The sequence below is a fragment of the Macaca fascicularis genome, chromosome 19, assembly GCF_037993035.2.
Source record: "Macaca fascicularis isolate 582-1 chromosome 19, T2T-MFA8v1.1".
NCBI lineage: Eukaryota > Metazoa > Chordata > Mammalia > Primates > Cercopithecidae > Macaca > Macaca fascicularis.
The window spans coordinates 63,437,296-63,463,022 of NC_088393.1; the positions used below are offsets into that span (position 1 = coordinate 63,437,296).

A 25,727-nucleotide genomic window follows, 5' to 3' on the forward strand; every position below is an offset into this window, starting at 1 on the left:
CCCGCCCCCCCTGTCCCCTGCCGCCTCCCTGCAGCCTCTTTCTTTCTCCTGGCAAAGTGTCCAGCCCTGCCTGCTTCTCCTCGGGCCTGGGCGCCTCCGGCAGGCGCTTCCCTCCCTCCCTCTCTCCCCAGCTGCCTCCTCCTCTTCTCTCCCGCTCTCCTTCCCCTTTCACCCCATCCCCTGCCCTGGCTGCAACCATGAGGGTCTTGGCCTGCCTCCTTGGTGAGTGATCCATTCTCCTTGGGGACTCAGGGGGCCTAGGCCCCCACCTCTGACCCCTTAGCTTATCCAGTTTAGAGATTCAAACTTCCGGGACTGGTCCCTGGTGCTCCTGCACACCCTGACATCCCTTCTAAGGATCCCCGCCTGATCTGCTCAGCCTTCTGCGAGCCCAGAAGCCCAAGGGACCTGCCCCCTGCCCGCCCCCCAGCCCTGACCCTGCAGGGGATGTCCCGGACACCTGACCTTTAGCCAAGCCCATGTGAGAGTACCAAAGCCGGGGTCCCCAGCCCTGACTTCAGGGACCCGGCATCGGCAGCCCCACCCGCCTCAGAGACCTGTGCCTCAGCCCGCCCCTCTGTCCAGAGTCCTGCCTCCCAGCAGCGGGGTTTCTGGTTCAGAGGTATGAGGACTCTGTGTGTGTGCGTGTGTGCGCACGCGCGTGTGTGAGGACTCTGTGTGCGTGTGTGCGTGTGTGTGCATGCGCGCGTGTGTGTGCACGCGTGTGTGTGCGTGTGTGTGCGCGTATGCGTGTGTGTGCACGCGCGTGTGAGGACTGTGTGCGCGCGTGTGTGTGCGTGCGCGTGTGTGCGCACGTGCGTGAGGACTGTGTGTGTGCGCGTACGCGTGTGTGCGCGTGTGTGCGCGCGTGCATGTGTGCGTGTGTGTGCGTGCACGCGTGTGTGAGGACTCTGTGTGTGCGTGTGTGTGTGCGTGTGTGTGCACGTGTGTGTGTGTGTGTGTGTGTGTTGGGGTATTCAAGATGAGGGGCCTGCGCTGGAGAAAGGGCCACTCCCGCCCTGCCCCTCACTCTGCCCCACCCTCTGCCCTCCCTTCCAGCGGCACTGGTGGGGATCCAGGCTGTTGGTAAGTGCCCAGACTCCTCCCATCTCCCCCCCTCCACCCAGCGCCAGGACTCCCCCTTCTGCCCGTCCAGGCCTGGCCTCAACCCCACTGGGTCCCTGGCCCACCCGAATTCCACTGCGACCTTGGCCCCTGCTCTGTGCTGGGATCCCCCAGGTGTCTGGCCGCATCTCTCTGAGCACCCAGGAGTCTGGACCCAGGGGCCAGTGAGCAGGGCCACTGGCCTACCGACAGTACCCGCAGGATGGCCCCCTGCCCCCAGTCACCCTGGCCCTGGGACCCCAAGGATGCCCCTCCCCAGTCACAGTCATTCCTCCAACCCTCAGAGCGCCTGCGCCTGGCCGATGGCCCCCATGGGTGCGCTGGCCGCCTGGAGGTCTGGCACGGCGGGCGCTGGGGCACCGTGTGTGATGATGGCTGGGACCTGCGTGACGCCGCTGTGGCCTGCCGGCAGCTGGGCTGCGGAGGGGCGCTGGCCGCCCCCGGAGGGGCCTTCTTCGGGGAGGGGGCAGGGCCCGTGTGGCTCAGCGAGCTGGCTTGCCGGGGCAACGAAGGGCAGCTGGGCCTCTGCCACCACCGGGGCTGGAAGGCCCACATCTGCTCCCACGAGGAGGACGCGGGCGTCGTCTGTGCAGGTGAGGACACCCTGGCTGCTCCTTCACGGGGATTTCCTTTGGAGATGTCCCAGGAATCCCAAGTCCTTAGCCCCAGAAAGTCTGAGTGTGCAGCAGTCCAGAGACACTCATCCTCCCATCCCCTCCAAAGCCAGGAGTCTCACTTCCTCTTCCAGGGACCCAAGTGACCTGGATTCCCCTACTCTCCTCATAGCTTATGTCCCCGCCTCCCCCGCCGCAGGTCAGCGTGTGGCTAACTCCAGGGACGATTCAACGTCTCCCCTGGATGGGGCTCCCTGGCCAGGGCTGTCGGTGGAGCTGAGCCCCAGCACGGAGGAGCCCCCGGTGACACACGGTGAGCCCAGGGGACTGCCCTGCCCACCCCCACGCAGTGCACCCTCCTGCTCCCGCCAAGGGGAGAGGGACCTCTGCACTAAGAACCCCCAGGGGACACACTGCCCGCCTCTCCGCCCCACCCCGTCTCCTTCATAGCCCAGGGAATCCTCCATCACTTCAGACCCTCAGAGACAGAGGCCTGGCCCCCAGATGGGAGGAAGGATGAGGGGCTCAGCTCCTGACCCCTGGCTGTCTCCCCTCCCAGGCCCCCGCCTCGCTGGGAACCCCCAGAATGCCTCCCGAAAGAAGAGCCCCCGGCCCAAGCAGGCCAAGTCCACCCGGGCCCCTCTGCTGACAACTGGAGCCCCCCGCCAAGGTAAGCTCCCTGCAGGCTCCCCCGACCCCCAGCCTGGATGCTGTGAGGCCCAGGGCCCAGATAAGCAGGACCCGTGGGTGCCCTCTCCTTAACCGGGGCCCTGGAAGGATCCCAGTGTTCACCGTGTCCCTGCCCTGGAGATTTAGACGGTCAGGCCTGGTCTCCCCTTTTCTTCCTGCCCTGTCAGGAGGCCCAGGTGTCCTGGCCCACTCAGGTTGTGGACTCACCTCTTAACGGGCTGCTGGCGGGCAGATCTCAGGCCACCGCTCCCTGAGGCCTGTTTCCCCTGGGTGGAAATCGAGGAAGGGGTGTTTGAATCATTTCTCACTGGCCACACCCTCCCCTCCCTGCTCACCCCACAGAGCGGCTGCGCCTGGTGTCTGGTCCCCACAGGTGCGCTGGCCGCCTGGAGGTCTGGCACGGCGGGCGATGGGGCACCGTGTGTGATGATGGCTGGGACCTGCGTGACGCCGCTGTGGCCTGCCGGGAACTGGGCTGTGGGGGGGCGCTGGCGGCCCCCGGGGGTGCCAGATTCGGGCCTGGTGCAGGGCCCGTGTGGATGGACGACGTGGGCTGTGGAGGAGGAGAACAGGCCCTCCGAGACTGCCCCCGAAGCCCCTGGGGCCGGAGCAACTGTGACCACAGCGAGGATGCCGGGCTGGTCTGCACTGGTACGTCGGGGCTGGGGCCTGGCCCCCTCCCACCTTCCGCAGACCCCGGCTCCCTCTTCCCCCTCCAGGAAGCTGCAGAGGGCCTGCTCCCAGCTCTGCCTCCTGCCCGCCTGCTCTCTGCCTGTCCAGCGCCCACTGGCCACGCTCTCCAGCCCCTCCTCCTGCAGCTCCTGCTGTTCTCCTTGCCAGGAACGGGAGGAGAAGGCTTGAGGCTTGGGCTAGCGCTCAGCCCTGTCCCAGGCCCTAGGCCAGTGACAGTTTGTTTAAGCCTCAGTTTTCCTGAAGGAGCGATGGAGCTAGGAATGCCTGCCTCAGGCTTGAGCCAAGTCCTGGAGTGCAGGAAGCCCTGCCTGCCCTCTGCCACGGGGCTGGCCACGGCAGGGTCCCTCTCGGAGAGCCCTTGTCTCTGTGGCCAACCTCTGCTCCTCCCCCGTCCTCAAGCGAGCTGGTGGGAAGGAGGGAGGGAGACTGAGGCAGGGTGGGGACCCCCACGGGTGAGCCTCTACCTCCCCTCATACACGCCCCCTCAGCACAGGGTCTAGCTGTCTCCCAGGGGTCCCTCCCCTCTCCCATCCCCCTTGGACCTGGGCTAGAACCCAGAAATGGCTGTCGGCGGGGTGTTAGGTGAGAGCTCAGGGGCTCCCTCCCTCATCTCCTCCCTTCTTCCCTGTTTCCCTTTCTCTTTCCTTTCTTTCCTTCCACAAATCTTTACACAGCACCATGGCAGGGCCTGGAAACCACAGGAGAAAGGCCAGTCCCCGCCCTGCTGCACTTTGCGGTCCATTGACTGTAGGAGGCCGGCAGGCGGAGGGCACCCACCTGGCGTTTCATCAGCGCTGGGAGGGGGGAAGTACAGGCAAAGCTGGGTGCCTGCCCAGGAGGGGTGGGAAACGCTGACGTCAGTGGGTGTCCAGGGGGAAGAGAAGAGAGAAGGAGGCTGACTCAAGTCCCTGCTGTGTGCTGGGCCGTGCGCTGTGCACGTTACCTGGGGCCGCTCTGAGCCTCCGGCAGCCCCAACGGGGTGGATTCTCATCCCTCTCTTCACAGATGTGGGGCCGAGGCTCAGAGTGGTGATGTAAATGGCCCAAGACCCATGTGCCTAGCAAGCCCCAGCCCCAGCCGCTGACCCTTCTGGGTCTGTATAGGCCCACGCCCCCACGCCTCTCCCACCACACACTCGGCCGTAGGGACGTGGTGGGGATGGAGACCAGGACACGGAGGTCAGAGTGGGAGTGAGGGGCAGAGAAGGCTTGTGCGGGGCGGGGGTGGTGCCTTCGTGTGCCTAGTGTACAAGCTGTGGGGGCAGAAGTGGGACCTTCGGGGCAGAGTTCATTGGAGGGAAGTTAAGGCTCCAGAGAGGCGAGGGTGAAGGTGCCAAGCGAGGAAACGAATGAACTAAGGTGCCCGGTGAAGCTGGGAGCTTTGCCAGCATCTGATTTAATTCTCATGGCAACCCCGGGAGGGAGACGCTCCCCTTCCCTGCCTGCAGATGAGGAAAAGCAGACAGGTGTGTTAGAACCCTCCTTAGCTCTGTGCTCTTCTCTAGAACAGTGACTGGGGGCGATTCCACACCCCCCACGTTGGGGGACAGAGAGAGGGACTCCAGAATCCTCCAATGATGACTCAACTCTTACCTCAACAGAAATGTACCCTAAGAGCCAGGCATGGTTACAGGTTCACACCTGTAACCCACGTGCTTTGGGAGGATTTCTTGAGGCCAGGAGTTCAAGACCAGTCTGGGCAACATAGTGAAACTCTTTCCCATATATATATATATCTATATGCGCCATATATATGTGTGTGTGTGTATATATGTGTGTGTGTGTATATATATATATATATGGCAGGGCATGGTGGCGCATGCCTGTAGTCCCAGCTACTTGGGAGAGGCTGAGGTGGGAAGGATCACTTGGGTCCAGGAGGTCGAGGCTGCAGTGAGCCAAGATTGCACCATTGCACTCCAGCCTGGGTGACCCAGATCCCCTCCCCTCAAAAATAAAAAAATGAAGTGTACCCTATGCACCCCAAGGCCAGCAAGAGGTTAGTATCTAGACTAGTGGCTCTCAACTGGCAAGGGAGTGAGGGCTTTCTCATCCCCTTCCTCCCCAAAGGACATGAGGCAATGTCTGGAGACGTTTTTGGCTGTCACAGTTAGGGGAGGGGTTGCTACTGGCATGCGGTGGGTAGAGGATGCGGCACAGGACAGGCCCCATGATAAAGGAGGATACCCAGTGCCAGTGGTGCTGAGACTTGGAAATCCCGCTCTCTAGGATCTGGGGGCCAGGAATGGGGGGTGGATCCAGGGGACCAGAGCCAGAGCTCCCAGCATCCCCAACCCCCACCACCCCGAGGCGAGGGACATGGGGGATGCGCCCGAGCTGGACTCTGGGCCAATGACTTCCTGTCTTGGATCCTTTTCCTCATTTGGATAGTGAAGATGGAATATTTGCTTCCCAGAGTCATCTTGGGGTTGCAGCCTGCCCGAGCATAACTTAGTCCCTTGTTTCCTGGCCCTGTGTTCCCTCTCCCACTATCCAGGCCCAGCACCTCGGCTGCGCCTGGCCGATGGCCCCCACGGGTGCGCTGGCCGCCTGGAGGTCTGGCACGGGGGGCGCTGGGGGTCCGTGTGTGATGACGCCTGGGACCTGCGAGATGCCGCTGTGGCCTGCCGGGAGCTGGGCTGCGGGGGGGCGCTGGCCGCCCCTGGGGGTGCCTTCTTTGGGGAGGGGTCTGGACCCATCGTCCTGGACGACCTTCGGTGTCGGGGAAACGAGACGGCCTTACGATTCTGCCCAGCTCGGCCCTGGGGCCAGCATGACTGTCACCACCGCGAGGACGCCGGGGCCGTGTGTGACGGTGAGGGGGCTGTGGTGGAGGACTGGGAGGTGGGCGTGGTGGTGCTTGGAGCAGAGGGGCAAGATGGGGGGGGTCCCTACACGCCCTTCCTGCCCTTTGTCTGGACTTTCCACTCCCCCATCTTATTCCCCTCTGAATCCTCACCCTGCGTCAGTGGTTCTCAGCTGGGGGTGGCTTTGCCCCCAAGGGGACATTGGACAGTGTTGGAAACATTTTTGATGGTCACAGCTGGGGGTGGGGGTGCTCCTGGCATCCAGGGGTTGGAGGCCAGGGGTGTTGCTCAACATCCCGCAGTGCACAGGACGCCCCCGCAGCCAAGAACAATCCAGCCCCAAATGGAAACATCGCTGAGGATGAACCTCAGCCCTGTGGCAGCCCTGGCTGGCCCTGCCTCCTGGCCCCTGGCGGACGCCAGCCTTCTACTCTGCATAAAGTCACCTCCCGCTTCTCTGTCACCCCTAAGCTACCATGCCCTCTGCTCTCTCTGCTCTCTTGCCCCCCATTCACACCCCCTCTCCCCAGGTCAGGGACGTGGAAAGCGTGGGCTGTGTCTAGGGAGGAGGTTCGGCAGGAAGAGATCCCCGCGTGCCGCTGAGAGGACTGAAGAAGGATGATGCGGGAGGTGGGGATGCCGGCTCCAGCTCCCGGATGGTGTGTGTGGGTGGCAATCACTTATCCCCTGCTCCACAGGCATGCCCCTGGGCTATGTCCCTCCCACGGCCCCCATGGACAGCAACAACTCCACGCCCAGGGAGGCTGCCTCCAGGCCCCCGTCCACCATGACGAGCCAGGCTCCGGGGACGGCAGGCGTTTCAACTCCTCCAGCCTCCCCTACTGTCCTTTGGGAGCCCGGACCGGAAGCCGGTGAGTCCCTCCATGCTCCCCAAGAAAACAAGGTCCTTCCTTCTGTTTTCTTCTCTCAGCTCTGAGACTGTCTTATGGGGGGCCTCTTGCAAAGAGAAAGGTGGAGAAGAGGAGCACAGGGGCCTCACCCAGGACATTGAGCTGGGTTCAATGCTCTGCTGTCATGTCTGGAAGCGTGTGATAATTTTTGAACAAGGGGTCCTGACTTTCATCATTGACTGAGCCCCCAAAATTCTGTAACCAGTCCTCGATAAGAGAAAGGATGGTGGGCTGGGTCTGCTCTATTCCCAAGCTGCACGGTGTGGCTGTAGGATCCATCATGGGGTACTTGGGCCAGCTTGAAGGAACAGCCCTGCTCAAACATTACCTTTACTTTCCAGAGTCTCTAGTTCTTTAGCAAATATGATCAATGGCTCTGCCTGCCTCCTTTCCACCAGTTTTTGTTTTGTTTTGTTTTCTTTTCTTTTTTTGAGATAGGATTTCATTCTGTCACTCAGGCTGGAGTGCAGTGGTATGATCATGGCTCACTGAAGCCTCAACCTGCAAGCTCAAGTAATCCTCCCACCTCAGCTTCCTGAGTAGCTGGGACTACTAATTTTTTGTATTTTTTGCAGAGATGGGGTTTTGCCATGTTGCCCAGGCTGGTCTCGAACTCCTGAGCTCAAACCGTCTGCCCACCTCGGCCTCCCAAAGTGCTGGGATTGGAGGTGTGAGCCACCGCGCCTGGCCTCTGTCATGAGTATTGAAAGGACTGTTGTTTTAAAATATAGGTGTTATTATTACCCAGGTGCGGTGAGGCCAGGAGATCAGGAGATGACAGCCACTAAAAAGATTGTGACTCACGGTTCTCGAGAGAACGGCGTGCCACACGGGGTCACACAGGGAAGCACCAGGGCCAGGCAGGAGGTAGAGGGAGTGAGAGGGAGGCATGGCAGGAATCTTTATCTATATATTTATTTAGAGACAGGGTCTCACTTGGTTGCCCAGGCTGGAGTGCGGTGGTATAGTCACAGCTCCCTGCAGCCTCAAACGCCTGGGCTCAAGTGATCCTCCCACCTCCGCCTCCTGGGTAACTAAGACTACAGCTGCATGCCACCGTGCCCAGCTAAGTTTTTTTTTTCTGTAGAGACAGGTCCTCACTATTGTCCAGGTTGGTCTCAAATTCCTGGCCTCAAGTGATCCTCCTGTCTTGGCCTCCCGAAGTGCTGGGATTAGAGGCGTGAGCCACCATGCCCGGCCAGGTGCAGGGGTCTTTCTTGTGTTTTTTGCAGGAAGGAATAGGTGAGACAGGGCAAGCAGGCTTAGAATTGGCTGTTTTGAAGAATTTCGGTGGGGGGTGGGGGTGGCTCAGAAGCGTTGTCCTCAGTCGGCTGGTACCTGGCCCTGCAGCAGTGAGGACAGGTGCAGAGTGGCCCAGGGTGTGAGAGCCCCGTGGAGAGGGTGGTTTGCACACAGAAGGCATGCTCAAGCCGTTTACCATCTCTAGGAATTAGCTAACCCTGGGAGGGGCAGTCCCTCAGGATCAGGAATGCTCCAAGATGTCAAAGCATCAGAAATACAGAAAATAAGAAGGCGTGGTTAACACAGCTGTCTCCTCAAGACGGGAAAAGGCCGAACAAAAGCAGCAACTTGTTTTCACCATGGTCACCATTCCCAGAGGCCTCTTTCCCCTTTTCCTGAATAATAATGTCAGCTAACACTGATCGAGCATGCGCTGGCTCCTGGTCACTGATGCTGTTCCCAGTTCTCTCCATGTCTCAGTCCAGGTGACGCTCGCAGCCACTGCGGTGTGGGCATTGACAGGTCTTCATGTTACAGATGAGGCAGCGCAGCTGAGAAATGGGAGAGCCAGGATTCAAGCAAAAACGCTTGTTCCAGGGCTCACATTCTTTTAAAAAAATTGTGATAAAACATACATGACATAAAATTTACCATTTTTACCAGCCTTTTTTTTAAAAAAAAAAAAAAAAAAACAGGGTCTCACTCTGTCACCAAGGCTGGAGTGTAGTGGTTGCTCACTGCAACCTCTGCCTCCCAGGTTCAAGTGATTCTCCTGCCTCAGCCTCCTGAGTAGCTGGGATTACAGGCGTGAGCCACCGCGCCTGGCCCATGCCTGGCTAATTTTTGTATTTTTAGTAGAGACAGAGTTTCTCCACGTTGGCCAGGCTGGTCTCGACCTCCTGATCTCAGGTGATCTGCCTGCCTCAGCCTCCCACAGTTGCTGGAATTACAGGCGTGAGCCACCGTGCCTGGCCTGCTGCTTCCTGTCTTTTAAAGGACTTCCTCTGAGAAGGCTTCTCCAGCTTCCCCAGGCAGAATTTTTCTCACCTTCTCCTCGTTGTGTGTCTGCCTTGCCTTTTTGGTACTTCCACTACTCCCTTTAGCTCGCTGAGTTGCAATGAAGTGTGTGCATACTACCTTTTCTAAAGACCGAGAGTTTTTCAAAGCAGAGGCTGTGCCTGACTCATAAACAACAACAAAACACCTTATTATCCCTGGTGGTCTAGTGGTTAGGAAAATAAAATCTAAAAAAGAAGAAAAAAAAACCCTTATTAAACCAATAATAATGAGAGAAAATTAAGGGTGGTGAACAATTGCAGGGAAAAAGACTTTTATTTTAATTGAGGTGAAATTCATGTAATATAAAGTTAACCAGTTTAAGTATACAACTCAAGTGGTATTTATACATTCAAAATGTTGTACAACCACTACTATTTGGCTACTGTGAATGGTGCTGCTATGAACATTCACATACCGGTGTCTGTCTGAATACCTGTTTTCAGTTTATTTTGGGTATATCCCTACTATAGACTTTCTAGATTATATGGTAATTCGATGTGTAGCTTTTTGAAGATCCTCCAAACTCTGCCTGGCTCATCATCCCTCGTGCCTAATGCAGAAAATGGCACAAAAAAGGCTTCATTAAATATTTGCTGCCTGGAGGAAAGGATGGTTGAATGGAGGGGAGGCCTAGATGGATGAACGGATGGATGCATGGAAAGGAAGATGGAGGGAGGGAAAGGTAGATGAAGAGTCAGGAGGCTGGGTGGCTTCCCTGACTCTTAATTCTTTGGGTCTCTTCTACCCCAGGGTCCCCCCAGCTGCGCCTGGTGGCTGGGCCCAGCAAGTGCTCAGGTCGACTGGAGGTGTGGCATGACCAGCGCTGGGGGACCGTGTGTGACGATAGCTGGGACATGCGGGACTCAGTCGTGGTCTGCCGGGAGCTGGGCTGTGGTGGACCTCGGCAGCCAGACCCTGCTGCTGGCCGCTTTGGCTGGGGTGCGGGTCCCATCTGGCTAGATGATGTGGCCTGTGTGGGGACCGAGGCTTCGCTGTCCGACTGCCCTGCTGCTCCCTGGGGAAAGCACAACTGTGCCCACAATGAGGATGTTGGGGTCACCTGCACTGGTAAGGAGGCCCTAGCTATCTGTTGACTCCAGGAGGGCTTCCTGGAGGGGGAACAGTAACTAACATGGGCACTAACATTGAGCGCTTCCTAAGCCCCAGCCCTGTGCTGGGTGTTTTTGCACATATGACCACATTGAAATCACATAATAAGTCTAGGGTGGTATGTGTTATGCCCATTTTACTGATAAATAAGCTGAGGCACAGAGAGGTTAGGTAACTTGCTCAAGATCACACAGCAACAACTGACTGGTAGACCTGGGATTCCCACTCAGAGAAGCTGCTGCTTCCTTTTCCTTCCAGGAATCAAGGAAATCTCCCACTAAGAAGGAAGCTTTAGCTTTCCTAAGATGAAAGGAAGCAGGCAGGGCACTGGGAGATGGAGAGAAGCCAAAGCGAGAGCCAGTTAACATAAACTCAGGCAATGCCTGCTATTACATGGCAGAGGCTGAGCTAGGCGCAGGGTCCTCATGCTGGGCTCATGAATGGAATGAACATGGTCTTGGTCTTTGAATAGCTCACAGCTCATGGGGAGAAAGAACTACTCTAACAAATCATTGCAAACCTGTGTGACTCGTTATAGTTTGGGGTCACCAAGACCACTCTCAGAGTCGATAATTTGCTAGAAGATCTCATAGAACCAAAGAATCTGTTACACTCAGGGTTATCGTTTATCACAGTGAAAGGATACAGATTAAAATCAGCCAAGGGAAGAGGCGCCTGAGGCAGGGCTCAGGAGAGAGCAGGTGTGAGCTTCCAACTGTCCTGTCCCAGTGGAGCTGTGCAGACAGCACTTCATTACCCCAGCAACAAAGTGGGACAACACACATGAGGAACCGCCAACTAGGGAAGTTCCCCCGAGCCGTGGCGTCCAGAGTGTTCATGGGGGCTCGGCCACGTACATGTGGCTGATCATAAATCACACCGTTAGCACAGGTGATCCAGCATGGCCCAAGTCCCCCAGGGAAACAATCTCTTATCAGGCAAGGTGTTCCAAAGGCTTCGAAGCCATCTCCCAGGAGCCGGGGAAAGGGCTAAACCTTTCTTTGGGCAAGGTTAATCCTTTACTGCACACGTGTGCTAATCAGAAGGATGGAAGATGGAGAGTGGTGCCTCAAAGGATGGAGGTATCACCTCTGCTGGAAGCTATGGCTCTTCCCTCTGTCCCCCTCTTCCTGAGGGCCATGGGGGCACCACAGAAGGATTCTGAGTTCAGGAGTGGCCTGTCGGACCTGGGTACCCCTCTGGTGGTAAGAACTGACAGGAGGTAGGGAAACCCATCAGAAGGTCCAGGAAATGAGGCCCTGACTCAGAGCAGAAGCTGAGGAGATGGAGGGGGGGTCAGGTGTGAAGGGGTGAGGGAGTCAGTCATGTCCAGATTGTACATGCCAAGAAGGCAGGGGGCGGCGTCAGGTTTGGCTTACCACAGGCTCCCCAAGGGTCTAACATAGTGTGTGGCTCATAGGAGGTGCTTGATTTGTGACAATAAATGAATGAATGATGAATGAATGGGAACTGGGTAAGTCACTGGAGAGGAGGGGTCTGGGTAGATGATCTTATCATCATGGTGTTTCTGTCTTCTCTTCCTGCCCCACACACCTTCCAGGGCCCCCAGGCCTGGACTCCATCTCAGACCCCTTCAGCTGGAGCTGGATTCCTGGACTGGGGAGAGATCGGGATGCCTGGCTCCCGGGAGAGCTGGCCACCAAGCCCTCTGCAAGTGTGACTGCCAGTGTTCTGGAGAAAACAACCACGAAGGCCCCAGGGAAAATGCCTAAGAGTACTAAGAAGTGGGTGACAAAATATGCAAAGAGACCAACCACTCAACCTCCACTGACGCCAACCACAAAGCACTCCAGGGCCCAAAGCCCCCCAGACCTAACCTCACAGACCACTACAGCCCTGACCACTGAGGCTTCCCGAAGACCCACTGCTGAGTTTACCAGAAGGCCGACCACGGAGGACCCCCGGAGATGGACCTCTCACACCACTGCCACGCTGACCCCTCAGGCACCCCGAGAACGGACCACTAAGACCACGGCAATGCTGACCACTCAAGGCCCCCAAGAAATGACCTCTGAGGCCACTATCAAGAGAATCCCTCAGGCCTCCCTGGAGCCATCTGCTGAGATACCAGAAGGGTCTCCAGAGTCACCCAAAGACCCGGCCCCCTCTCCCAGTGCTAGCACCACCGGGGAATCAGGTGAGTGGCCATGAGGGGTGTGGGGAGAGAATGGGAGAGGCTGACCCTCCCTCCTAACCTCAGGGCCTTCCACGCAGGCCTGTTCCGGGTTCGTCTGGCCGATGGGCCCAACCGCTGTGCCGGCCGGCTGGAAGTGTGGCATGCCGGACGCTGGGGAACAGTGTGTGATGACAACTGGGACCTGCGGGACGCCACTGTGGCCTGCTGGGAACTGGGCTGTGGAAAGGTCCGGCCTCGAGTAGGCAAAACCCATTACGGCCCTGGGACTGGGCCCATCTGGCTGGATGACATGGGCTGCAAGGGAAGCGAGGCCTCACTGAGCGACTGCCCCTCGGGGGCATGGGGGAAGCACAACTGTGACCACGAGGAAGATGTGGGGCTCACCTGCACTGGTACCAGGGCATGGCGGCGGTGGAGGGGGTTACGGGGGGTGGTCAGGAGAATGGAGTCAAGGTGGGGCCAGGTGACCGCACCATGGTAGACTCTAAAGAACTGGGCTTGAGGGGTTGGGGTGGAGAGATCCCAGAGTTGCTCCAGAAGATTCCAAAAGGGGAGGGAGGAGCAGCAACAAGGACCTCTGAGAAAGAGGATGGGGTCAACCATTGCCCCAATTTCTCCAAAGGCTACACAGACTATGATGATTATCCCCCCTGGACCTGGGACCCCACCTCAACAGAGGACCTGGCCAAGGGGACCACCACGGCACGGGTACCCGGACACACTCTCCCCTGGGGCACCACCAGGCGCACGGGGATCTCCTCTCCAGCAACAAGGCGCCTGCCAGACACAGGTGAGGGGCGTGATTGGGGTGGCCATGGGGGGCCTCCATAAACCTCCATTTGCTTCCCTGCAGGGTTTCCAGAAAGACCCTTCTCAGTGAGCTCGCTGAGGTCTCAGGGCACCCCAGAAAGGTTTTCCTCAGCTCCTGAGACTCTAAACGCATTATCTCCTTGGGCTCAATGGTGACACTTCTCGAGAGCCGAGGACACCATCTAAGAGATCAGGCTAAGCTCAGCAATCCTGAGTCCATGGCCCTCCTGTAAACCACACGAGAGCCTGGGCCCCTCAGTCAAACCCACAACCAAGGGCCACTCTGTCATCACATAATCGTCCCCACCCCAGCTCCCCCAAAGCAAGCGAAACCTTACCCATTCTTGAAGCTCATGCTCTGGTCCAGGTCTGGTATGGCTCAGACAGAGGTGGGGACTCTTAGAGTGCTGCTTCTCTCCCTACCCTGGCCATCCCCTCCCTCCGGCCTGCAGAATCAGCCTCCAGGGACACAGCTCCGTCCCCCTCTGCTCTGTGGCCTCTGTCTTGCTGTTGCAACTCCTTCCACACCTGGGACCACATTTGGGACCTTGCCCTGCTTTGGCCCCCACATTGCTGCCACCACATTGTTCTGCATTTTTCTTTGCCTGTCTTCCTTGTATCCCCATCTCTCCGGGTCCCTCTGAATCCATCTCTGCTCCTGTTTCTCACTTGCTATTGGTCTCTTTTCTTTCATTATCCATTTCTCACCCTCGTCATCTCTATCTCTGTGTTGCCCAGGATGGAGTGCAGTGGTGTGATCTCGGCTCACTGCAGTCTTGACTGCCCGGGCCCAAGCGATCCTCCTGCCTCAGCCTCCTGAGAATTTGGGACTACAGATGCGCGCCACCACACCCGGCTCATTTTTATTTTTCGTAGAGACAGGCTCACTATGTTGCCCAGGCTGGTCTCAAACTCCTGAGCTCAGACAATCCTCCTGTCTCGCTCTTCCAAAGTGCTGGGCTTATAGGCGTGAACCACCATGCCTGGCCTCACTCCATTTTCCATGGTCAATTTCTCTATCTTTTCTTCTCTATGCCAGTTTCTTTTTTCCTTTCATTTTCAATTTCTCACGCTCATCTTTATGCCGTATTTTTTTTTCCATGGTCATTTCTCTTGCTCTATCACCATCTTTCTCATTTTTTTCTTTCGTTGTCAGTTTCATATTCCCGTCATTTCTTTTTCCCTATGTCTTTCTTTTTCAATTTCTCACCCTCATTACCTATTTCTCACTCCAGTTTTCGTGGTCAGTTTCTCTTTATTTTTTTCTGCCTTGTCCTTCTGTCTTTTTCTTTCATTATCAGTCTCACACTCTCATCATTTCTGTTTCTCGCCTAGTTTTTCCTGGTCAATTTATGTCTTTCCCCGTCAGCCTTTCTCTTTTCTTTCAGATCTCACCTTTACCACCTCTGTTTCTCCCTCCATTTTTCATGGTAAATTTCTCTTTTTTTGAGACAGGGTCTTGCTCTGTTGCCCAGGCTGAAGTGCAATGGTGTGATCTTAGCTCACTGCAGCCTTGAACTCCCAGGCTCAGGTGATCCTCCCACCTCAGTGTCCTGAATAGCTGGGATTACAGATGCACACCACCATGCCTGGCTAATTTTTTTTTTTTTTTTTGAGATGGAGTCTTGCTCTGTTGCTCAGGCTGGAGTGCAGTGGCGTGGTCTCAGGTGACTGCAACCTCCGCCTCCCGGGTTCAAGCGATTCTCCTGCCTCAGCCTCCTGAGTAGCTGGGATTACAGGCACGTGCCACCATGCCCAGCTAATTTTTTGTATTTTTAGTAGAGATGGGTTTCACCATGTTGGCCAGACTGGTCTCAAACTCCTGACCTCGTGATCTGCCCCCCTCAGCCTCCCAAAGTGCTGGGATTACAGGCGTGAGCCACCGCTCCCAGCCTGATTTTTAAATATTTTGTAGAGATGGGTTCTCACTGTGTTGCCCAGACTGGTCTCAAACTCCTGGGCTCAAGTCATCGGCTCGCTGCGGCCTCCCAAAGTGCTGGAATTGCAGGCGGGAGCAGGGCCCAACCTGTTTCTCTATCCTCTGTCTTCTTGTCTTTCACTTTCAGTTCTCCGCTTCGCCACCTGCTTCTCACTCCATTTTTCACGGTCAGTTTTTCCATGATCGCCTCACACTCTCATCATCTCCATTTCTCACTGCGTTTCCTCCCCAGGCCCAGGGCTGTGGTATCTTTTCCTTTGTCTCTTACCGTTGTTTTCTCAGTCTCCATCTCCCGTGCTTTCCCCCCAGTCTCCCGCGTGCTCTTCTCTCTCCCCGTCGTTTCTCTCACGGTCGGCCCCCTTCTCTCCGTTTCTGTCTCCCGCGCGCTCCTCTGTCCGTTTCTCACCGTCCGCGCCGCCCTCGCCTTTCCCTCATGGGAGGTTTCACTCCCCACCTAAGGGGCAGCGTTTCTGCCCTCCCTCTGTGCCCGCCGCGGTCGCTGTTTCTCCGTCTTCTCCCTCCATTCCACTCTCCCGTCCTGCACGCCATCAGGGACTGCCCGGGCTTCTGCCTCTGTCGCCCGCGCCCCGTACCTGTGCCCTCCTGAGGGGCCCAAGCCTCCCGCTGCGGTAGGAGAGTCTCGCCGCACGCGTGCTTTCCCGCCTTTTTCTTCTGGCGCTCAGCACGCATGCGCACGCGCGGAGGGTCCGGGAATGGAGGGCTGGGAGAGGCAGGCGTTTATCTGCCTCGCACCTCGTGACGTCACAGGCGCGCTGCGCCTCCTGATTGGCCAGCTGGCACATCGGCCAGCGGTAATAATAGCTGAGCGAAGGGCAACCAGGCCCTAAGAAGCGGGCCTTGCGGTGGGGAAAGGGAGGGAGGAAGCAGGCCCTGGAGGCGCCGTGACTTGGGGGTTAGTGGGCTCCAGTTGTGAGCTAGAGCTATCATTCCGTTTCCAGAGCCGGAAGCGGGAGCTCCGAGAGGTGATGCTTCTCGTTCAAGGACTGCCAGGGTTGCAGCGCCTCCCAGGCCCATAGCGCCCCCTGGTGGTGGAGGCGGGCACGTGCCGGGCGCGGTAGCTGCGGAGCCAGCGGGTCCGGCCTCGGTACCCCTCCTCCCATAGGGGAGGGAGGCAGCCAGCCCGTGAGCAGAAATAAATGCAGAATTGGCCGGGCGCAGTGGCTCACACCTGTAATCCCAGCACTTTGGGAGGCCGAGGCGGGCGGATGACGAGGTCAGAGGATCGAGACCATCCTGGCTAACACGGTGAAACCCGTCTCTACTAAAACTACAGAAAATTAGCCGGGCGTGGTGGCGGGCGCCTGTAGTCCCAGCTACTTGGGAGGCTGAGGCCGGAGAATGGCGTGAACCCGGGAGGCGGAGCTTGCAGTGAGCCGAGATCGCGCCACTGCACTCCAGCCTGGGCGACAGAGCGAGACTCCGTCTCAAAAAGAAAGAAACAAAGAAAGAAATGCAGAATTACAAACTGCGCCGGGGAAATGAAAAGACAGCCATGTATGCAACCTTGTCAATAAGAAGGTTTGGAGGTGTGTGCACGGTGGGGTGGGAGACACGGCAGGCAGGGATTCTTAGCTTCAGGAGCAATGTAACGTTGAAAAAGTGACTTCGTCTCTTTGAGTCCCCGTTTCTTTTTTCTTTTTTCTTTTCTTTTTTTTTTTTTTTTTTGAGACAGAGTCTCGCTCTGTCACCCAGGCTGGAGTGCAGTGGCCCAATCTCAGCTCACCACAAGCTCCGCCTCCCGGGTTCACGCCATTCTCCTGCCTCAGCCTCCCGAGTAGCTGGGACTACAGGCGCCCGCCACCACACCCTGCTAATTTTTTTGTGTTTTTAGTAGAGACGGGGTTTCACCATGTTAGCCAGGATGGTCTCGATCTTCTGACCTTGTGATTCGCCCGCCTCAGCCTCCCAAAGTGCTGGGATTACAGGCGTGAGCCACCGCGCCTGGCCCCCGTTTCTTATTTATATTGTATATTTTATTTTATTTTATTTTATTTACTGATTGATTGATTGATTGAGATGGAGTCTAGCTCTGTCACCCAGGCTGGAGTGTAGTGGTGCGATCTCAGCTCACTGCAACCTCCACCTCCTGGGTTCAAACGATTCTCCTGCCGCAGCCTCCCGAGTAGCTGGGACTACAGGCGTCTGCCACCATGCCCGGCGAATTTTTGTATTTTTAGTAGAGACAGTATTTCACCATGTTGGCCAGGCTGGTCTCAAACCCCTGACCTCGTGATCCACCCGCCTCGGCCTCCCAAAGTGCTGAGGTCACAGGTGTGAGCCACCGCGCCCGGCCACCCATTTCTTTCTCTGGGGAAAAGAAAGGGGGCTCCAGGGTTGTTGGAAAGGGGGAAGAACAGCTCACTTGGTCTGTGCTGGGCATGCATGACTCCAACTGCAGGCGGTAGGAACTGTTGCTACACCTGTGTTTCAGATGGAGAAAAAAGTGAGGCTCAGAGAAGTTTAACTTAAGAGCCATGATTATAATCTGTTTTAAGTGATTTCACACGTTTTGCTCTTTGGATTGGGAACCGTGTATGCTAAAACAGAAGCACGAGTCTGGAGTCCGACTCTCCTACTGGGTTCCAATCATGGTTCCAACCTGGATTAGAACTAGTTGGGTGACCTCAGGCCCCAATTCAATGAGCAGAATGTGTGTGAAATCGTTTAAAACCGCAGAATATTGCTTGTTAGGGTTATTTGCTGAAAACGAACAACAGCTGCAGGATTCCAGGGAAGGAGCGATGATTGTAGTAGGGAAATCAAGGAAACCTCACAGGGGAGATGGTATTATTTCATCAGCAGACCATAAGGAGAAATGAATTCTCACAGGAGCAAAAGGTGGGAGAAATTTGCATTGCCAGAAATTTGCATCGGTGTTATCCATCTCTGCTAGACTTGAAGCTCTGTGAAAGATCTGTATCTATTTCCATTGCTGCCATAACACATCCCCACAAATTTAGTGGTTTAAAACAACACAGACTTACTATCTTGCAGTTTTGTAGGTCAGAAGTCAGACTCGCTTAGTGGGCTAAGCGAGTCTCTTAAGCGAGTCACAGTTAAGGTGTCAGCAGGATGGTTCTCTTTGGAAGACTCTAGGGGAGAATCTGTTCCTGTGCATTTTCCAGCTTCTAGAGGCCACCTGCACTCCTTGGCTTGTGGCTTCATCCCCCATCATCAAAGCCAGCAACACTGCATCTCTCTGACCTTTCCTCTGCCTTCGTATTTTTCTCTCTCACTGTGGCTTGAAAGTTTCTCTGATTTTAATTGGCCAACATGTTGGCCAGGCTGGTTCTGAACTCCTGGGCTCAAGTGATCCACCTGCCTCAGCTTCCCAAAATGCTGGGATTACAGGTGTGAGTCACCGTGCCCAGCTTGATTTGTGTTCCTTTTTTTTTTTTTTTTTTTTTTTTAATTATTATACTTTAAGTTCTAGGGTACATGTGCACAACGTGCAGGTTTGTTACATATGTATACATGTGCTATATTAGTGTGCTGCACCCATTAACTCGTCATTCACATTAGGTATATCTGATTTGTGTTCTTAATGGAGTCTTCCTAAAACCCAGCATCTTGAAAATACATCTTTTTTTTTTTTTTGATGGAATTTTGTTCTTGTTTCCCAGGCTGGAGTGCAGTGGCGTGATCTTGGCTCACTGCAACCTCCACCTCCCAGGTTCAGGTGATTTTCCTGCCTCAGCCTCCTGAGTAGCTGGGATTACAGGCACGTTCCACCATGCCTGGCTAGTGTATGTTTAGTAGAGACGGGGTTTCACCATGTTGGTCAGGCTATTCTCAAACTCCTGACCTCGTGATCCGCCCGTCTCAGCCTCCTAAAAGGCTGGGATTACAGATGTGAGCCACCGTGCCCAGCTGAAAATACATCTTTAGTGATTTACTGCTAATGGGTTTTTTCCCCTGGACTAATTTTTCTTTTTTGTTTTCGTTGTTTTTTTTTTTGAGACGGAGTCTCACTCTGTCCCCCAGGCTGGAGTGCAGGGGCACGATCTCGGCTCACTGCAAGCTCCGCCCCCCGGGTTCACGCCATTCTCCGGCCTCAGCCTCCTGAGTAGCTGGGACTACAGGCGTCCGCCACCACGCCCGGCTAATTTTCTGTAGTTTTAGTAGAGATGGGGTTTCACCGTGGTCTTGATCTCCTGACCTTGTGATCTGCCCGCCTCGGCCTCCCAAAGTGCTGGGATTACAGGCGTGAGTCACAGCGCCCGGCATTTTTTAAAAATTAATAGTACCACTAATGGTGGTGTTTTTGTTTTTTCTTGGTTTGCTTTTATGTTTGTTTCCTTGTTTGTTTTTGAGAAGGAGTCTCACTCTGTGGTCCAGGCTGGAGTGCAGTGGTGTGAGCTCAGCTCAGTGCAACCTCTGCTTCCTGGGTTCAGGTGATTCTCCCACCTCAGCCTCCTGAGCAGCTGGGATTACAGGTGCCCGACACCATGCCCAGCAAATTTCTGTATTTTTTGTAGAGACAGGGTTTCGCCATGTTGGCCAGGCTGGTCTTTAACTCCCGACCTCAGGTGATGTGCCTGCCTCAGCATCTCAAAGTGCTGGGATTACAGGCGTGAGCCACAATGCCCGGCCATTACCACTAATGGTTTTTCAGGTTTCCTAATGGGTGTGGTTATCTGGTAGGATTTTATAGCTACCCTGTTAAGGTGTCTAATAGAAATGGAAAGGTATTTGATTAAGAATGGTTAATAATACAAAGGCATGACTGAGATGTCTGCTGTGCCTGGCATCAGGGTGAAACGTGACCCTTGTTCGATCAGCGTGCAGTGTGTTAGCGGGTAGCAGAGCAAGGGATTTCTGTGATTGGGATCGCTAGCCACAGAGCTCAAGATGACATCGGTGAACTTGCCCAAGGTCTTGGACACTGCCCTTCAGCCTGGTTTTGCGTTTGGAATGAGAAAACATCCTAACGGGCTCAGTTGGGTAGGAAATGAAGAGGAAGGGAATTCCGGGGGGGGGTGGGGGGTGGGGCGGCAGCATGAGCAGAGGCTGGGAGGTGCGAAAAGCCTGGGCGTTGTGGTTGTTCCAAGTGTTTTGCTGTCACAAATATGGCTGCCGTGAACTCCCTGTACCCACATCCCGAGCCTCATGGGCAGGGATTTCTCAGCACCTCCTTGTGGAATTGCTTGGGGAAGCTGGCATGTCCCCCTAAACACTGCAAACCTGCCCTCCTCACTCAAAGTCAGGGTCCAGCATGAGCAGAGCATTGTGTGGGACGAGACGATGCTGGAGAAGCTGGCAGGGGCTGGTTATGAAGGAAGATGGTGTCTGTGGGGTTCATGCTGTGGGCCGTGGGGACTCCTGGAAGGGTTTAGGGTGGAAAGGGGCGGGTGTCTGCCTGTTTTTAAGAGGCCTCCAGGGTCAGTGTGGGAGGCCAAGGTCTCAGAGGAAGTTGGTTTGATGATTCAGATAAGAACAACCAGGGCAATGAGTATGGAGTGTTTTGTTCGGGTGATGAAAATATTCTTAATTTTGATTGTGGCAATGACCACACAATCTTATGACCATGCTAAGAAGAACCACCCAATTGCACATTTTAGGTTGATGAATTGCATGATATATGAATTATATCTCAAGAAACCTGTCATTGAGGCTGGGCACAGTGGCTCACACCTGTAGCTCACTTTGGGAGGCTGAGGAAGGTGAATCACTTGACCCCGGGAGGCAGAGGTTGCAGTGAGCCGATACTGCGCCACTGTACTCCGTCCTGGGTGGCAGAGTGAGACTCTGTCTCAAAAAAAAAAAAAGAAAAGAAAAGAAAGCTATTGTTCATATAAGCTTTTTATCAACCAAGCTGGGACTGAATTATCTTTCTATTCTCCCTAAATAAAATGGCATACATATATGTATATATGTAAAATACATTTATATGTTATATAAAATTGCTATTGTGTAGAGATTAAGTGCATTCGGCCAAAAAAAAAAAAAATAGGAAAAATAGTATTATAGAGATGTTTCAGGCAGTTAATTAATAAAGATATTATGATTTTTTTTCCCCTGGGGCAGGAGCCTCAGGGAATTAAAATAACAAATTCCTTTTTTTTTTTTTTTTTTGAGATGGTGTCTCGCTCTGTTGCCCAGGCTGGAGTGCAATGGCACAATCTTGGCTCACTGCAACCTCCGCCTCCCGAGTTCAAGCGATTCTCCTGCCTCAGCCTCCCGAGTAGCTGGGATTACAGGCGTGTGCTACCACGCCCAGCTAATTTTTTGTATATTTAGTAGAGACGGGGTTTCTCCCTGTTGGCCAGGCTGGTCTTGAACTCCTGACCTCAAGTGATCCGCCGGCCTCAGCCTCCCAAATTGCTGGGATTACAGGCTTGAGCCACTGCGTCCGGCCCAAATGCCCTTATTTTATGTGCTAGTTTAGTGACAGTTTCTGTTCTTGGTAACCAGAAGCATCCCAGCTGAATGGAGAAGGTCTCCACAAGGTCAGGGAGGGCTGCAGTGGTGGTGCAGTTGAGACAGAACGATGCCTGAACTGGGGCTGGGCCCAGGAGGAGAGAGATGGGGAGTCAAACTCACAGGGGAGTTGAAGACTCAATCCTCTTCCCCATATCTCTCTAGGTGGCAAAGATGGTTACAAGCTTCCCTGGATGTGGGACACACCATCAGGAAGGGGCCTGGCTGAGGGGACCCCCACCGCAGGCAAACTAGGACCCACTCTTGGGGCTGGCACCACCAGGAGCCCAGGCAGTCCTCCAACTCCGAGGGTCCATGGAGACACAGGTGAGGCACGTGGCTGGGGTCAGGGGACTGGGGCGGTATGTGTCGTGGGGTAAAGAGACAGATTCCAGACTCCCTGGTGGAACCCTTACCCCAGAAAGACTCAGCAGAAATATATCCTTAAATAAGGGGTTATCGGCTGAGCATGGTGGCTCACGCCTGTAATCACAGCACTTTGGGAGACCGAGTTGGGAGGATTGCTTAAGCTCAGGAGTTTGAGACCAGCCTAGGCAACACGGTGAAGCCCCCAAGATATGAACATTAGCTGGGTGTGGTGGTACGCACCTGTGGTCCCAGCTGCTTGGGAGGCTGAGGCAGGAGGATCCCTTGAGCCTGGGTGCTCCAGGCTGTGGTTATGCCACTGCATTCCAGCCTGGGTGCCAGAGCGAGACCTTGTCATAAACAAAACAAAACATAACAAAACAGAACCAAGGGGTTATTATCTAGACCACTGGTCACCCACTAGGGTCGATTTTGCCCCCAAGGGGCATTTGACAATATCTGAAGATATTTTGGATTGTCATGGCAGGAAGTGAGAGGTCACCCATGGGCACCTCATCGGTAGAGGCCAGGAATGGTGTTAAACATCCCACAATGCACAGGACATCTCTCCATAACAAAGAACCACCCAGCCCTACATGACAACAGTACCGAGGTTGAGAAACCCCAGCCTAGATAGTCATAAGTCACTGCGACAAATAGGAAAATGATAGGAAGCCCTAGATGAGAAAGAGGGAAAGATACAAACAAGTGATTCCCCGAAAGGGAAGCCCAAATGGCTGAGTGTGTTTAGAAATGCCCACGCTCACCAGGAACCAGAAAATACAAATTAAAACAATGGCAAGTACGGAGGAGAATGAGAAAGGTGGGTATTATCAAGTGTGAGTGAGGATGTGGGGAGACAGGCAACCCCACTGGACAGAGCTGTTTGATAAAGACGGTCCAGCAGTATTTAGTAAAGTTAAGCATGATTAGGCCGGGCGCGGTGGCTCACGCCTGTAATCACAGCACTTTGGGAGGCTGAGGTGGGCGGATCACGAGGTCAGGAAATCGAGACCATCCTGGCTAACACGGAAACCCCGTCTCTACTAAATATACAAAAAATTAGCCGGGCATGGTGGCGGGCGCCTGTAGTCCCAGCTCCTCGGGAGGCTGAGGCAGGAGAATGGCGTGAACCCGGGAGGCGGAGCTTGCCGTGAGCCGAGATCGCGCCACTGCACTCCAGTCTGGGCGACAGAGCAAGACTCCGTCTCAAAAAAATAAAAATAAAAATAAAAATAAAATTTAAAATTCCATAAAGGTATTTTGATTACTAAAATTACCCTTCGGAGCCTCTTTGGTCTCCCTGCCTTCCCCGGCTCCCCACATCGCCCAGTCCCCCGCTGTCTCGGAATCCTCTCGTATGCTGCACGCTTCTGAGCACTCCCCCAGCTCCCGCGCCCCAGCATCCCCCGCATCCCTCCCTCACCTCACCCTCCTGCACCCACTCCCTCGACCCGCGTGCCCCTCCGCAGCGGAGGACACCAGGTGGCGCCTGGAGACATCGGAGGAGGCAGGAAGGAGGGGCCCTAGGGCCGGGTGAAGTCTGCCGGTGACCCATGACGTCTCGAGGCTCTGCGCCTCTCCATTGGTCGACTCCTCGAGGGGCGGGGCGGGACGCGTAGTGGGCGGAGCCGGCTGACCTCAGACCGTCCGTCTGTCTTTCCTCCTCCTCCAGGTTCCCCGAGGAAACCCTGGCCCGAGCGCCGGCCACCACGGCCCGCTGCGACCAGGACAGCGCCCGCAACCCCGTCCCCAGGTCCCTCCGCCTCTCCAGGACCCCCAGGCCCAGCGCTGACCTCTGACTGCAGTCCAGAGCTCACGCCCCACTCAGCCTTGACGCCCGAGGCGACCTCTGACCCTCCGGACACTTCACCACCCACCCCAGACCCGACCTCCCGGACGAACCCCGACCTCATCCTGACAAGCCCTGACTTTGCTTTGTCCACCCCTGACTCCAGTGTGGTTCCAGCGTTGACCCCGGAGCCCTCGCCCACGCCCTTACCCACCTTGCCCAAAGAGCTGACCTCTGACCCTTCTACAGCGTCGGAGGTGACCAGCCTTTCCCCTCCCTCAGAGCAGATCCCAGAATCTGACACAACCCCAGACTTGGACACAACTCCATACTCCAGTACAGTCTCGGAATATTCCAGATCCCCAGCCCCCTCCCCAAGCCCTCACCCCTCTACTATCCCTGATCCCACCATGACCCCTGACCACACCACAACCCCTAACCCTACTATGACCCCTCAGTTCCCTACCACCACTCACCCCACCACGACCCCTCAACCCACTACCATCACTCACTCCACCATGATTCCTGACCCTACCACAACCCCTCAACCCTTCACCACCATGCAGCCCACCACAACCCCTCACCCCACAACCCCTCACCCCACCACAACCCCTCATCCCACCACCACCACTCACTCCACCATGATTCCTGACCCCACCACAACCCTTCAACCCTTCACCACCATGCAGCCCACCATGATCCCTCACCCCACAACTCCTTACCCCACCACAACCCCTCACCCCACCACAACCCCTCACCCCACCACAACCCCTCACCCCATCACGACTCCTGACCCCACCACGACCCCTCACCCCACCACAACTCCTGACCCCACCACGACCCCTCACCCCACCACAACTCCTGACTCTTCCTCAACCCCTATCATCACTACTAAGTCCCTTCCAACCTCCTTGGGGACAGAACTCTCCTCTCCCACTCTAGCACCAACAGTCAAGCCCAGTCTGCACCCCCAGTTGACCTTCACAGCACCTGCCCCTCACACCTCCACATCCCAGATGCCCACCTTAGAGCCCTCTCCAGCCTTGGAGTCCAGCCCCTCCAGGTCCTCCACAGCCACAAGCATGGACCCACTGTCCACTGAGGACTTCAAGCCACCCAGAAGCCAGAGCCCCAACCTAACCCCTCCACCCACCCATACCCCACACTCAGCCTCTGACCTCACTATGTCTCCTGACCCCCACCTCTCCCTGATAGCCCACCCCTTGGATCATCCTCCCCTTGACCCCCTCACCCTAGGGCCAACCCCTGGTCAGAGCCCAGGCCCCCATGGTCCATGTGTGGCCCCAACACCACCTGTAAGGGTCATGGCTTGTGAGCCACCTGCCCTGGTGGAACTGGTGGCTGCCGTGAGGGATGTGGGTGGTCAGCTGCAGAGACTGACCCAGGTCGTGGAACAGGACCGGCAGGAGCGCCAAGCCCTGCTGCTGGGGCTGACCCAGCTGGTAGAGGCTGCCCGGGGTCTGGGGCAGCTGGGTGAGGCCGTGAAGAGAGTGGTAGAGATGGCCTGGACCACCAGCATGCCTGCACCAACCACCACTACCCCAGAGGAAGAAGAAAGGCCTCTGAGGGGAGACGTGTGACCCTCTCCAGGATTTGAGGGGCATAAGACATTCCCGATCAAAACAAAACAAAAAAAACCAAAGTGCCTAATTAAAAACAAGGTGTGGATGGTGTTTTTGGGAAATTCTAGAGAAATAGAATTACAAGATTGATCTTGATATGTGAATAGCCCAGGTGCCATGCAAGGCGGTGTTGACGATGGGGATGATTATGAGGGTGGTGATGATGGTGATGATCTTGATGGTGATCGTGATAGGAGGACGATCACTGTGGTGAGGATCATGATAATGAGAATGGTAAGATGGTGGTGGTGGTGGTGGTGGTGGTGAAGATGGTGAAATAATGCTGATGATCATGAGGGAATGGTCATGGTGTTGAGGCAGTGACTAT

General features: G+C 55.6%; 1 protein-coding gene across 1 annotated transcript; it reads left to right on the top strand.

Annotated features, from left to right (window-relative positions):
- Positions 1-72: 72 nt before the first annotated feature.
- SSC5D (scavenger receptor cysteine rich family member with 5 domains) lies at positions 73-25,434 on the top strand. The gene is made up of 14 exons (XM_005590404.5): positions 73-222; positions 1,060-1,086; positions 1,410-1,718; positions 1,939-2,052; positions 2,299-2,409; positions 2,772-3,080; positions 5,619-5,936; positions 6,627-6,800; positions 9,891-10,208; positions 11,812-12,408; positions 12,486-12,800; positions 13,031-13,198; positions 21,764-21,925; positions 23,640-25,434. The coding sequence occupies exons 1-14, from the start codon at positions 198-200 to the stop codon at positions 25,355-25,357; spliced, it is 4,665 nt and encodes a 1,554-aa protein (XP_005590461.3). The 5' UTR covers positions 73-197; the 3' UTR covers positions 25,358-25,434.
- The last annotated feature ends 293 nt before the right edge of the window (positions 25,435-25,727 follow it).